This window comes from Bidens hawaiensis, unplaced genomic scaffold (genome assembly GCF_021521415.1).
Source record: "Bidens hawaiensis isolate Kalapana, Puna unplaced genomic scaffold, B.hawaiensis_p1.1 tig00061576_1, whole genome shotgun sequence".
NCBI lineage: Eukaryota > Viridiplantae > Streptophyta > Magnoliopsida > Asterales > Asteraceae > Bidens > Bidens hawaiensis.
The window spans coordinates 36,927-49,305 of NW_027501082.1; the positions used below are offsets into that span (position 1 = coordinate 36,927).

Sequence of the window (12,379 nt, forward strand, 5' to 3'; positions counted from 1 at the left end):
GCTGACGTATTTTTTTAACATTTCAGGAAAAGTTCAGCATCAAGAATTAGAGCCATTCATGAAGTGGATGTTCGCAAGGTAGAGATGACTCATTTGTTTTAATTATTAAAAGATTATAAACTATATGATTTGTAAAATAAAACGAGGTTTATAAATAAAGATTCGGATATTCATTATCCAAAAAGTTTTTCAAATAAATTGAATATTATTACAAAATAAATGATTTATAAATAAAATGTTTCAAAAAGATATATTAATATTTTATTTTAAATAAAGCTTTATAGATAAATTAATATTTCAAATTAATACTATTAAATACTTCCGCTAAACTCTGATATATTTACAAAGTCGGTACCAACTGTCGGTCACACGCCTAAGCCGTAAGTCGGGGTGTGACATGGACCATGTGCTAAACTAGTTTCAATAATACTCATTAATGATTGTTTCCAATTTAGATTACGAGCATCTCGTAATACTGCTATAAAACTTTCCGGTAGTCCTTGTAAAATTAAAGGTTTAAAAGCAACTTGGACTAAACCGACAAATAAAATTATAATCCCTTTTATATATGAATAAATCATAAAGATTTAAGAGTTTTATTATCATCTCTTCATTACTAAATAAAATAGCTTCTTCAGTTGTTTTTACAACTTGGTTCCAATATTGAAAATTATCAAAACTTTCAATTTGATATATAACTCTTGGATTGATATGATGAATTGTTCATTTATTTTATAAATCAAGATATTTAGGAATATCATGTTTCTCGTTTATACTGTTTTTAACAGTATTATTCTTCTTAAATAAGTTAATCATTTTAAAGAATAAAGTATTGAAACCATAACATAACACATACTCTCCTTAAGGGGCGGAGCTACTCTAACCGGTCAGGGGTCGGACGACCCCTGTGAAAAAAATATAACTAGTGGTATTATAGTGTTAAAATCCTGATTGACCCCTGTGAAAATTTGACGTCGACCCCTGTGAAATTTCGAAATCTGATAGGTGAGAAAGAAAAGTAGAAGAAAGAATATAACATGACTGGAAAGTTTTCTCCAGCTTGTGCAGTAGTGGTTTCTGGAATATTAAGATGAAGTTGAACCGTGAAAGAGACTACATGTGATACTTGAAAGCTGCCATAATTGATTTTTATGGGCTTTAGTTTACTTTATGCCTAGTTAAAAAGCTAAATTTCCTAGGCTTGCTAAATTCCTTGGGCTTGAAAGTATTTATCGGTGCCTTGGAAGTTTTATTTGAAATTTTTAGATATCAAGTCCATTTTCTACATACGTAACATAAAGAAAATGAAATCAACTATAGTTTACTAAGTTATTATTCTATTCAAATTTTTTTGGTTCTATGTTGTTTCTATTTTATTTAATTTAACCTATTATCTTTTCTAAAATATTAGATTATATGTAAATTTTATAGCTTACTTTCTTACGAAAACCCTTAAAACAAATATTGATTCAGTATACATGTCTAGCCTAGAGTTAACAACTTGAAGTCGGTCAAGTAATTGTATATCAACAAGAAAAATATATATTTTATATACATTTATACAAATAGGAAATTATATTTTATATATATTTTTATGACCCGACCAGTACCTCTAAACCGGACCAAAAAAAATTATGTACCGATTTGACCCGGCCGAACCGCCAAACCGAAAACAATTTTTTTATATAACTGGTACCGACTAAAAAAATTTCCGACCCCTATGAGATGATTTCCTGGATCACCACTGCTCTCCTTAAATCTATGGCTCTGATACCATAATAACATAATAAACATGAATATAGATTATTTTATTACAAAGCAAAAAACGATGAATAGGAATTTAATTATTTCACAAAATAATAAACTAGTTAATTTGTAAGGAATAAAAGACATTTTAAGTGCTAGAAAATTGCTTTAATTATTATTAAGTTATATTAAAACGGTCAACACCCAAAGTTACCGATTTGTTTTGAAAATTTCATTTATAAATCCTCACTTTGTCTGTCTGTCTGTAAAGAAGAGTGAGAGTGAGTTTGAGGTTATTGTATACTTATCTTGTTCAAAATCATCATCACTTTATTTAGGTGAGTTTCAGTTGGCTGTCTACGTTGATTGCAACAATTAGGGCTTGGACTTTGTTTGTTATGAAGGAGGACGAAGAAGAAGATTAAAGGTAATGGAGGGAGGTAGCTTCTGTTTTACAACACTACTTATTATTATTGTTTCCTTTAAACAACTTGTGATTTGGTGTTGCTCTAGTAGTAAATTAGGGTTACTTTACTCTCTGTCTCTAGGGATATTGATGATGATGATGACTTTGACCACTTGACTTTTAATACTTTAGTAGTTCAAAACAAGGTCTTTCTTGCTCAACAACAACACAACCAGGAATATTCAATGTATGCTCTGATAAGCCACTAACTATACCCATGGATCCAAAAGAATCTGAAATATCCGTTTTCGATCACCCGTCTGCTCAAACCAACTTAAACGATCCTACTTCTCAAAACTCATCTCCTGACACAGCTACACCTGAAAGTGATGACCAACCAAAATCTCCCATTTTTGGCCTGAGTTTAGTGCACCAGGATAATATACCTGTACATCAGATTGATGCTCATTGCATGACACCCGTTGAAACCCAGATTGAACAGACATTTGTTGATGCAGCTCCTCCATCTGATGACATGGAACATGCTAGTTCCGTGCAGCCTGTTTCTTTAGGTAATGTTACACCAGAAGAAAAAAACTCAACTATTGAGGTCAATAAAAGGGCTGATCTTGGACAAGATGGCAAGGCTTCCATATCATATCCTACATATAAAGTTACTAATTTGCCAAAGGTACCTTAGTTCACATCTATGCTTTATGTGTTCATCTCATCTATATCACATTTCCTTTACATGGATTCATGTGTAGATTACAGGGGGGCCTTCAAAAGATTCTAGCACCAACCAAATGGACCCTAACAAGTTTCATCAAGTTTCTGTTAGTCCTCAGAATCCTAGTGCTTTGACCTCTCAAACAGGAGTCAAAGGAAAAACCGAGCGTAAACCGAGACGAAAATCACTTGGTAAGGAAAGTGCCAACAAAGGAACACCTCTTGCAAGAGGAGAAATAACACCTGTGTTGTTAACTCCACCTGCAACAAGTCAATTTACTCGTTCTGAAGAGGTTAGGTCCCATGAGAATGTCATAAAACCTGGGGTTCTTCAACCTCCAAATATTCCAGATTTGAATAATTCAACTTCTATGTTTCAGCAGCCGTTTACTGATAATCAACAAGTGCAATTGCGTGCACAAATATTGGTTTATGGATCATTGATGTAAGTACTCCATTAATATATGTACATGCTGTTAGTTTCTTCATGCGTCATGATTTTACTGTGCATTAATGAAACATTGGTCATGATTTTGCTTGCAGATCAGGATCTCCACCTGAAGAAAGTCATATGGTTGCTGCATTTGGGCAGTCTGGTTAGTGCAATAACATGTTAGTCTTGTTACATATTGATTCATCCCATTGTTAATTCTCATGTGTTTTATATACAGATGGTGTAAGAATTTGGGAGGGTGTTTGGCGCGCTTGTCTAGAAAGACTGAATATCCAGAAATCCCAGCCCAAACCTAGTACTCCTATCCAACCAAGATCAGGTACCTCATGATATTCGGCTACTTATTTTTTCCATTCGACAGGTCAAAGACATAGCATAACTCCTATTTGTATCATATTCAGACACTAGAGATGCAGGTAACAGATCTGATCAAGTAATTAAACAAGCTTCTGTCCAAAACAAAATTCCATCTTCACCTATTGGAGGACCAAACAACAAGGGGACCCCACCATTTGTTAGTCCCATGATTCCCTTCTCATCGCCTCTATGGAATCCAACTACCCTTTCTGATAATCTACAGTCTAGTGCAATTGCAAAGCCTGCTCGTTTTGATTTTCACCAAACACTCTCACCTCTACGCCCTACTTATCAAACTCCACCCATTCCAAATTATAACTCTTCTTGGTTAACTCAAGGTCCATTTTCTGGTCAATGGTTAGCTGCTTCCTCAATTTCTACTTTTAACCCCACCCCTCATTTTTCTTCATTGCCTATAACTGAGTCAGTTAAATTAACCCCGGCTAAAGAATCAGGTGGTTCGGTGGTTAAACATACATCTAACCCACCCGTTCTCAATTCTTCTCCTATTGTTTTTCCAGAGGCTTCTTCCATGTCTGGCGTGAAAAGGTCAACTGTGTCATCTGACCAACCTTTTAGTGAGTCAAAGAGCAGAAAGAAGAAAAAGGGTATTGAAATTGTTGGTATTCCTTGTTCAACACCGGTTGTGGTTTCAATGCCTGCTTTCATGCCATCTAAAACTCCATATGCTAAAAATGGTGATCAAAACGTTGAGAAAGTTGAGGAGTCTAAGATACAAGCAAAGGAAGCTGCTGAGCATGCTGATAATGCAATGTTTCATTGCAAAGGTGTATGGAGCCAGGTGGAAAGACGGCGGTATGATAAGAATTTGAATTCCAATGATGAAGCAAAGCTAGTATCTTCAGCTGTTTCTTCAGCAGCTGCAGCTTCTGTTGCCAAGGTGGCAGCGGCTGCTGCTAAAATTGCATCAGATTTTGCTGAACAAGCAAGATTGATGGTCAACAGTTTAAACAGCAGTCATAATCTTGCATCAGCTTCCTCAAAACATGCTGAAAACCTTGATGCCATTGTAAAAGCTTCTGAGCTGGCGGCTGAAGCAGTATCTCAAGCGGGAAAAATTGTTGGAATGAGTGAACCGTTTTCTTTAAAAGATTTGGTTGAAGGTGGTCCCGGGGATTACTGGAAGACTCCCCGGTTAGCATCCAAGCAGCAAGCTTTAGTTTCAGAAAATTCGAATATTACTGACAAAAGGAATACCGAAACTGCCCCTGATAAAGAAAATCTAGCTAAAAGTTCTAGTGGGGATTTGATGAAGAATCGCAAAGGTCCTGAGGTTTTGAAAACCATTGGGGCTGTACCTGAATCAGAGAACATGTCAACTGATACCTCTATTGTTGGTCAACCCGAGTCTAAAGTTTCTTCGGGGAACATGAAAGAGAGTGATATCAAAGAAGGTTGTCTTGTTGAGGTAAGACTGTTGAACCAATGCCAAACTGCCACTTGTTTCTTTCATTATCATAAGATTAACATACTTATGTTTTTAGGTGTACAAGGATGATGATAAATATAAACGTGCCTGGTTTGGAGCTAATGTATTAAGCTTGAAAGACGTAAAAATCCTTGTTTCTTATACGGATATCCAATCAAATGAAGGTGATATGTTAATTGAAGTTTTGAGCTTATAAAATGTGTTTGATGCTTACTATTATTATTACAAAGTAGGTTCAGGGAAATTGAAGGAATGGCTGCCACTTGAAGTTGTGGGCAGTGAGGCACCCAAGATACGTCTAGCTCATCCTGTAACTACCATGCAAGGGACTAGAAAGAGACGTAGGACGGCTTCAACCGATTTTTTGTGGTCTAGTGGAGATCGAATTGACGCCTGGATGCAAAATCAGTATGTTTATTTAAATGAAAAAAAGATAGTACCTTGGTTGTGCTGCTTATGCTTGTGTGATATTGAATACATTAGTGTTTTTCTTTTGCAGTTGGCGTGAGGGAGTTGTGATGGAGACAAGCAAACTTGATGCTACTTCATTAACTGTTAAATTTCCAGGTATTTAAATAAAAACAAGTTCTGATTGTAGAATCAGGTTATTTTATCTTTCATTATGCATATCTGCAGAAGGAGAGACATTAGTTGTTCGGTCATGGTTTGTACGACCACCTCTCGTCTGGAAGGATGGCAAGTGGGTTATGTGTCAGACATCTGAAAAAGGTCTTTCTTCCCCGGTCAGTTTTACATCCTTTCATGAATTATGAATTGGTCAATTTTGGGATTGTTTTATCTTCAATGGGCAAACTAAAAGGCCAGCTTAAACGGAAATGATTCAAATTGGTTAAATGTTCATAGAACCTCCTAACAATGGTAATGCCGTAATGGTAAAAACAATACTTCAAAAACTGTGGACAAAAAGGCTTGCCATTCTAGGGAGCTGAGCAGAAGAAACTGAAAGAGATCCGGCTCGTGAAAAGCTCGAGGCCCGTCTAGCTGACTCGTTTATTTTGTTAATTTTTAAGATGTTTTTAACTTCTCATATTTTACACACATTGATATATATATATAACTAGAGTAATTACAGTTTTGAACTAGAGTAATTATGTTATAAAAATTATATAGTGTAATAATAATTACTCTTGTGTTAACATAATTACTCTAGTTATTTGTAGACTTCTCATGATAAAAGTCATTTGTATTTGATCCAATATATATATAAACTAAAAAGTATATGTAAGATACACACAGTGCAAAATTATAAACATAATTTGTAGTTTATTTACATTTAAATGAGCGAAATGAGAATTTTCAATATTAAGAACATTTTCAGACTGTTTTTAATAAGAAATGTAACACGCCTTAAAGTTACACGTAAATGGCATCACATAAAGTGGGATTTGATTTAAACAAGCGAGCCACGAGCTGAGCTGATCTTGGCTCGGGCTTGGCTCGTTTAATGTTTGACAGACCGATCTGGCTCAGATCGGCTCGTTTATAAAAGAGCCAGTTTCGAACAAGCTTCTTCTGAGCAAGTCACACATTTTTAACAGCTACCCTATGCCATTCTGACCACATTTGTACCATAAGGCAAAAGTTCATTCTTTGACCCATTTCTCTACCTGCCCACTGTGTCACCATGGAAGTAAACCTTGTGTTTCGTGTGTTGTCTAAGCTAGAGTTTATATATAATTACAGGGCAATACGCAACAGGAAAAGCGGTTAAAACTGGGAAGTCCTATCATGGATGGTAAAAGAAAACCCGGGCCATCAGAAAGCATTGACCTTGTTGACCCAAGAAAACAAGAAGAAACAAGACCACTATCTTTATCAGCCCAAGAGAGCATATTTAACATCGGCAGTACTAAAGACAATAAGATCAGCACTAATAGAACAATGAGAAGCGGTTTACAAAAAGAAGGTCCACGAGTAACATTTGGCCTTCCAAAACCTGGCAAAAATCAAAAATTTATGGATGTTAGCAAACATTACGTTGCTGACGGGTCCAATACTACACCACACGATTCAATCAAGTTTACCAGATACTTAATCCCTCATCCACCTGGATCCCGAGGATGGAAAAACAGTTCTAGAAAACCGCCGGTTCTGTCTGTTAGAACGTTATCTACTAAATCTACAACCAACAAAAGCAGTCTGGATTCTGTTAGTGATGGTGAAAACCAGCGGGGTCAACAAGTCGAAGTGGATCACGGGTCTTCTTCCAGTATTGATGATAAATCTGAGAGGCTGAATAGGCGAAAATTTGCACCGGCCAAATCAGCGAAAGTTGAAAAATCAGTTTCAGAAGTTGGTGAGCCGCGTAGATCAAACCGCAGAATTCAGCCGACATCAAGGGTGAGTCACTGATTGTGAATGCTTATATTTAGTTGGCAGGTGTGACTAAGTGTGTTGAGTGTTGTCTTGAATGATTATTACAGTTGTTAGAAGGGTTGCAGAGTTCTATGAGTATTTCAAAGATACCTGCTGTTTTACATTCAACTCTAAGAAAGGTTACTCAAATCCAAAAGGTAGATTACAAATAAAAGATTATATATTTTTTTATAATGGCATGAATGTATTTTGTTGTGGATTTGTTTGTGAACAGGAAATGGCAAAAAGGAAGGAGAACAGTTAGTTAGTTAGTGATGTGTGTTTGTGTTGTGTAACTAAGAAGATACATGAATTTTAAGAAAGGCTTTTCTAGAATTTGTTTGTTAGTCTAAGGTGTTTGCTGTATATGGATGGATGGATGGATGGATGGATGTCTAGACACCATTTTATTCAGTCTAATCATTAATTATCAACACTTTATATTATTTTTCTTCAATTAGCTTGGTGAGATTCTCTGTCCCGAGAAAAATAATTAACAACATAAAAGAAAGGAAATTAAGGAGAACTTTAAAAGAAAAGATATTAACTAACTGAGTTTGAAAGAAATACTAATTTCTTTGACCAGGCCAGATACTATATTTTGGAAAACGAAGGCCAGATTAATATTAATATTAATTATAATATCTGAATAAAAGCACCTGAGAATAACACTAAAAATACTTGTTTATTTTCATAAGGGACTAAAGCTGTAAAGCATACAATAACATTTGAAGCTATGATGATAAAATCTTTACATTCCTTTGTTAATGTAAAAAAGACAAGAAGAAAGCTAATAGTCTAATACTATATATTGAACAACTAAGTCTCTCTTCTGTTTCAGTTTATCATTTACAACATAGAAACTCTTGTGGATCCAACACCTACCGCAGCTGCCACTTGACAAAATCCTGCCTGCACGCACCATATAATACCAACACTCAAAATTTCATATTTTGTTTCAAACAATCACGCTGCATTTCTAGCTGCCAACGATCATTATCTACCTGAAAACTTGGTAAAGACCATCAACTGAGGTAATCTGACACATGATAACATGTCATTATGAATACGTGCTAGCTAACTTGACCATGTTGACTTTTTTTAACATAACACGGACATGGCACTAGGAAACCAGTTACCGCGATTACCTTGGAATTAAAATTTGAAGGTTCTATTTTTCTGAAAAATAGACCAAAGTTGTTGACCCTTTATATAAACAAGCTTTTTCTTCATTTACAATCCTAATAAGGAATAAAAAAGTAAAACGCATACCTTTATCAGGTTTCTCGGTTGGACCTAGTCAGCCAAAAAGTCATCATCTTCCTTCTCTTCTTGTGATGATGACAACGATGCATCTTTCATCACGACTCCGTTTATTATCATTCCGTGTGTTTGTGTTGTACTATTCACACCTTGATCCTCTTCATTCCTCCCATATTCAGAGTCCGTTTGGTTATCAACATCCGTTAAATTGAACGGTTTCTTACATATACACGAAGAAGGGTATTCATGGAAATCCGCCCGTCTGGATCTAATCTCATTCGGTTCACCCATAAACCCCCTTTGAGCCGATTTCACTTTATTACAAAAGGTGGCCCACGTCATCTTCTCTCGTTGCATGAACAAAGCACTCAGCTTTCTAGCATTCGGTCTAATGGTTCTTTTATGACCCATGTATCTCCTTCAAACACCATATTCAAAGAACCCTTTAGTTGGCAGGATATAATTAGAAAACAAAAGAAATTGCAACTAGCCTCGCAAATCATTTAAGACGGGTGGGTTAGAAGGGGTTTCGGGTCAACAAGGACCTGGTCAGACTGGGCTGGCACATTAGTACGAATACCCATTTATAACAAAATTAAAATATGAATAGATTAACTATGACTACAAAAAATATTACAAAAATATGAATCTTTAAATAAATTAAATATTAACGATCTACTCAAAGTCCGTTTGAACAGTCTACTTTTACATACAAAATTACAAACTCCTTTTCATTTTATTGGTTTAGATTGTTATTATAACACTGTTTATGCAATCATAATTAACAGATTATTTTATTTTATCAAAAAAATGGGCAAAAGAGTATTGCAGGTCAAGCCGCTAGTGAGCTACTCGAGATCAGCATTCAGCTTGCTAAAAGCAAGAATCGAGCCGAGCTTTAACGAGCTCGAGCCTTAAAATAAGCTTGTTTCCTAAACAAGCCTGAGCCCAAGCTTCACTTATCAAGCTTGATAGGGATCCGAGCCTAAACAAGTCCTATTATTTATATAATTTTTATTTAGTACATTAGTATGTGCTTTTATAATATATAATATATATAGCAAATATGATAAAATAACTAAATAATATATATTATGTTAATATATAAAAACTATAAATAAAATATACATTATAATTATACATGTATATAAATTAAGTAATATATAATAAACAAGCTGAGCCCAAGCTGAGCTCGAGCTTTAGAAATAGAGCCTAAAACAAATTGAGCTTGGTCTCAGGCTCGACACGGCTCGTTTACACCCCTAACAATAATTTGCCAAAATAATAATATAATGAATATTTGAGCATACATACCTTCGACCCGCAAGGATTTTTGCCATGTTCCCATTATTATTTGTGACAAATACATCGCTCTCATCACAAACAATGTAATCAATGGCAGCTAAACGAGACGAAAACGGAAGAAACGGTTGGAGTTCTTGATCAGCCAACATTTCTTTCGTGTAGAAATTTGGAAAAAGTTTTTTAAGAGGCTGCAAAGTTTCTTCACCGCCATATATTTCACCAAACGCGCCGAAAATGTATGTGTCGTTGTTAAAACCGAGTGCACGCAACATTAGCCCTACCTCATGAGGCGTTAAGGGACACTTCCCTCGTTTTCGTGGGTCCCCATCGAGACCTGCTTCCTATTTTTGAAAGGAAAATTAACTTTAAAAAAAAATCATAAACCTTGAATTTTAACCAATAGACTTTTTAGAACGGAAAGCTCACGGGCAAATTTGTCCATCTTTTCCTTATTTCACCGAACTCTTGTTTCTCTCTTTCACCACCATTATAGTAGCAACCATAAAATGCAAGAAAATCAGGTTCAAACCTATTACAAAATTCATAAAGAGTTATTAGACGAAAAGATAAAAATAACCATCAGATGAGCAATAAAGTGAGACACACACCGTAAGTGAACAGCAATGTAACGTTTTGCCATGTTTCTCATTTTCATCACCAACTTATGACCAAGATTCTGCAACGGTTTTGTAAAACGAAAGGCATGATAATTTGCCCGACAACGTAACCTTTGTAGTTCTTCATCTAGGTCATTAGCAAGCCTATAATCAAACTTTGTGAGTTGAACAACCTGAAACATAATTAAAACGCATGATAATTTGCCCGACCTGTAAATAAAAAGGTTGAAATTGAAGACTCACGTGTCGTCTCAAGAGTGTGGGCAGAACTTCATGGAGGTAGTATTGAGGTTCTGATTTGCGTGGGACGCGCATGGTATAGGGGGGTTTGTCAAGTGAACGCATGTAGGTGTCTGGGACGCGTTTGACAACAGGGATATCCTTTGCAAGGAAAGATATAAACCAATCGACATCAAAGATGTTTGCAAAGTCACTGCAAAGAAATCATATAAGAAGCAGGTAATAATGTGTTATAACTTTTAAGAAACAGAATCACCTATCATCTTTCCAAAAGGAATGATGATCCAACTGAGGAACGACCAAAGTAGCGTTCAAAACACGGGCAACAACAACAGCATCAGTTATCTGTGTGGAAAGAAAGACATACATACATATTATTATTAAGTAAGTAAAGTTTAAAAAAAAAAGAGAAAAAGAAAAGAATGGTTACTCCAACTCGTTGTTGGTTTAATCCGCCACTAGCAGCGATAAGAAGATAGCCATTTGAGAGTGATTCATGAGGAGGAGCTGAGAAAGAAACCATACAAGGACAAGCTAAGGGGCTGGTAAAAGTAAGCAAGTGTTAATGATAATAATAATAATAATAATAATAATAATAATAATAATAATAATAATAATAATAATGAAAGTAAGTTACGGGCGTAAAGAGGGCTTCTTTGACTGCAAGCATAATACAAGTTTGAAGATTTAGATCTCCAGATATCAATTGGTCCATGGCCTCCTAATCCTTTATTATAATAATAATGCTTCTGGGAGTACCACTCAAGATTGGATGCCACGTGTCCGGTGAACAACGAAATCAGACCTAAAGCGAACAACACCACACCACAAACCACCGTCCGCTGCTTCTTCACCTTTTTACTCTGCCGGCCTTTTTTTGATTCCTTCATTTCTATGCTCATTCTGATTATTACATCCCCTCAATTTCATATTACATTACATTTGCTTCTTCAATTACATGCGATACCAAACCCTAATTAGGGTTTTTGAGAGGAACAAATTCAACAAATATTTGGGTTATTGGATGGTAATGTCTAAATGCATCACAGGCCAAGAGAATCAATCTGCCTTTATTATTATTATTATTATTATTATTATTAATATTATTAGAAAAATTGGATTTTAATAATCCAAACTTATTATTATTATTATTATTATTAGGAAAATTGGATTTTAATAATCCAAACTTAATACAGTTGGTCAATAATAATCCCAACTTTGAAAATAGCTGTCAGTGGTCCTAACTTTCACACTATTTGTTTTTATTGGACATCCGTTAAAAAAAACTTAACAACGTTGACTTTTTTCTATATTTCAAACTGATATTTTAGGGCTTTTGATCGGAATGAGGATACGAGTCAATTTATATAAACTTACCTCCAAATGGTGGTCCAAACGACCAAAAGTTGCTTCAATTCCGGTGTTTAAACTTTTAA

At 35.3% G+C, this 12,379-nt stretch overlaps 2 protein-coding genes across 3 annotated transcripts; one reads left to right on the forward strand and one right to left on the reverse strand.

Annotated features, from left to right (window-relative positions):
- Positions 1 to 2,429: 2,429 nt before the first annotated feature.
- On the forward strand, positions 2,430 to 7,947 carry LOC143603425 (protein SWOLLEN 1-like). Its single transcript, XM_077080214.1, has 13 exons — positions 2,430 to 2,843; positions 2,920 to 3,174; positions 3,262 to 3,326; positions 3,425 to 3,477; positions 3,553 to 3,654; positions 3,737 to 5,121; positions 5,198 to 5,306; positions 5,376 to 5,550; positions 5,642 to 5,709; positions 5,779 to 5,885; positions 6,847 to 7,503; positions 7,587 to 7,676; positions 7,754 to 7,947. Exons 1-13 carry the CDS (start codon positions 2,430 to 2,432, stop codon positions 7,781 to 7,783), a joined length of 3,510 nt encoding a protein of 1,169 aa, XP_076936329.1. The 3' UTR covers positions 7,784 to 7,947.
- A 276-nt stretch (positions 7,948 to 8,223) lies between these two features.
- On the reverse strand, positions 8,224 to 11,928 carry LOC143603424 (O-fucosyltransferase 29-like). 2 transcript variants are annotated; one of them, XM_077080212.1, is made up of 9 exons: positions 11,581 to 11,928; positions 11,374 to 11,450; positions 11,200 to 11,288; positions 10,947 to 11,136; positions 10,695 to 10,876; positions 10,513 to 10,615; positions 10,096 to 10,427; positions 8,791 to 9,199; positions 8,224 to 8,430 (listed from the first exon to the last, which is right to left on the reverse strand). In XM_077080212.1, exons 1-8 carry the CDS (start codon positions 11,843 to 11,845, stop codon positions 8,815 to 8,817), a joined length of 1,623 nt encoding a protein of 540 aa, XP_076936327.1. In that variant the 5' UTR covers positions 11,846 to 11,928; the 3' UTR covers positions 8,224 to 8,430; positions 8,791 to 8,814. The 2 variants fall into 2 exon arrangements, with proteins under 2 accessions (XP_076936327.1, XP_076936328.1); XM_077080213.1 differs by lacking the exon at positions 8,224 to 8,430 and adding an exon at positions 8,678 to 8,697.
- Between the last annotated feature and the right edge of the window lie 451 nt (positions 11,929 to 12,379).

Coding starts and splice junctions, on each gene's coding strand:
- LOC143603425 (XM_077080214.1), top strand. CDS start 2,430: ATGGATCCAAAAGAATCTGAAATATCCGTTTTCGATCACCCGTCTGCT. Junction 2,844..2,919: donor AAGTTACTAATTTGCCAAAG/GTACCTTAGTTC, acceptor ATTCATGTGTAG/ATTACAGGGGGGCCTTCAAA. Junction 5,710..5,778: donor ATTAACTGTTAAATTTCCAG/GTATTTAAATAA, acceptor GCATATCTGCAG/AAGGAGAGACATTAGTTGTT.
- LOC143603424 (XM_077080212.1), bottom strand. CDS start 11,845: ATGAGCATAGAAATGAAGGAATCAAAAAAAGGCCGGCAGAGTAAAAAG. Junction 10,877..10,946: donor CCACACTCTTGAGACGACAC/GTGAGTCTTCAA, acceptor ATTATGTTTCAG/GTTGTTCAACTCACAAAGTT. Junction 10,428..10,512: donor AAAGATGGACAAATTTGCCC/GTGAGCTTTCCG, acceptor TTTCAAAAATAG/GAAGCAGGTCTCGATGGGGA.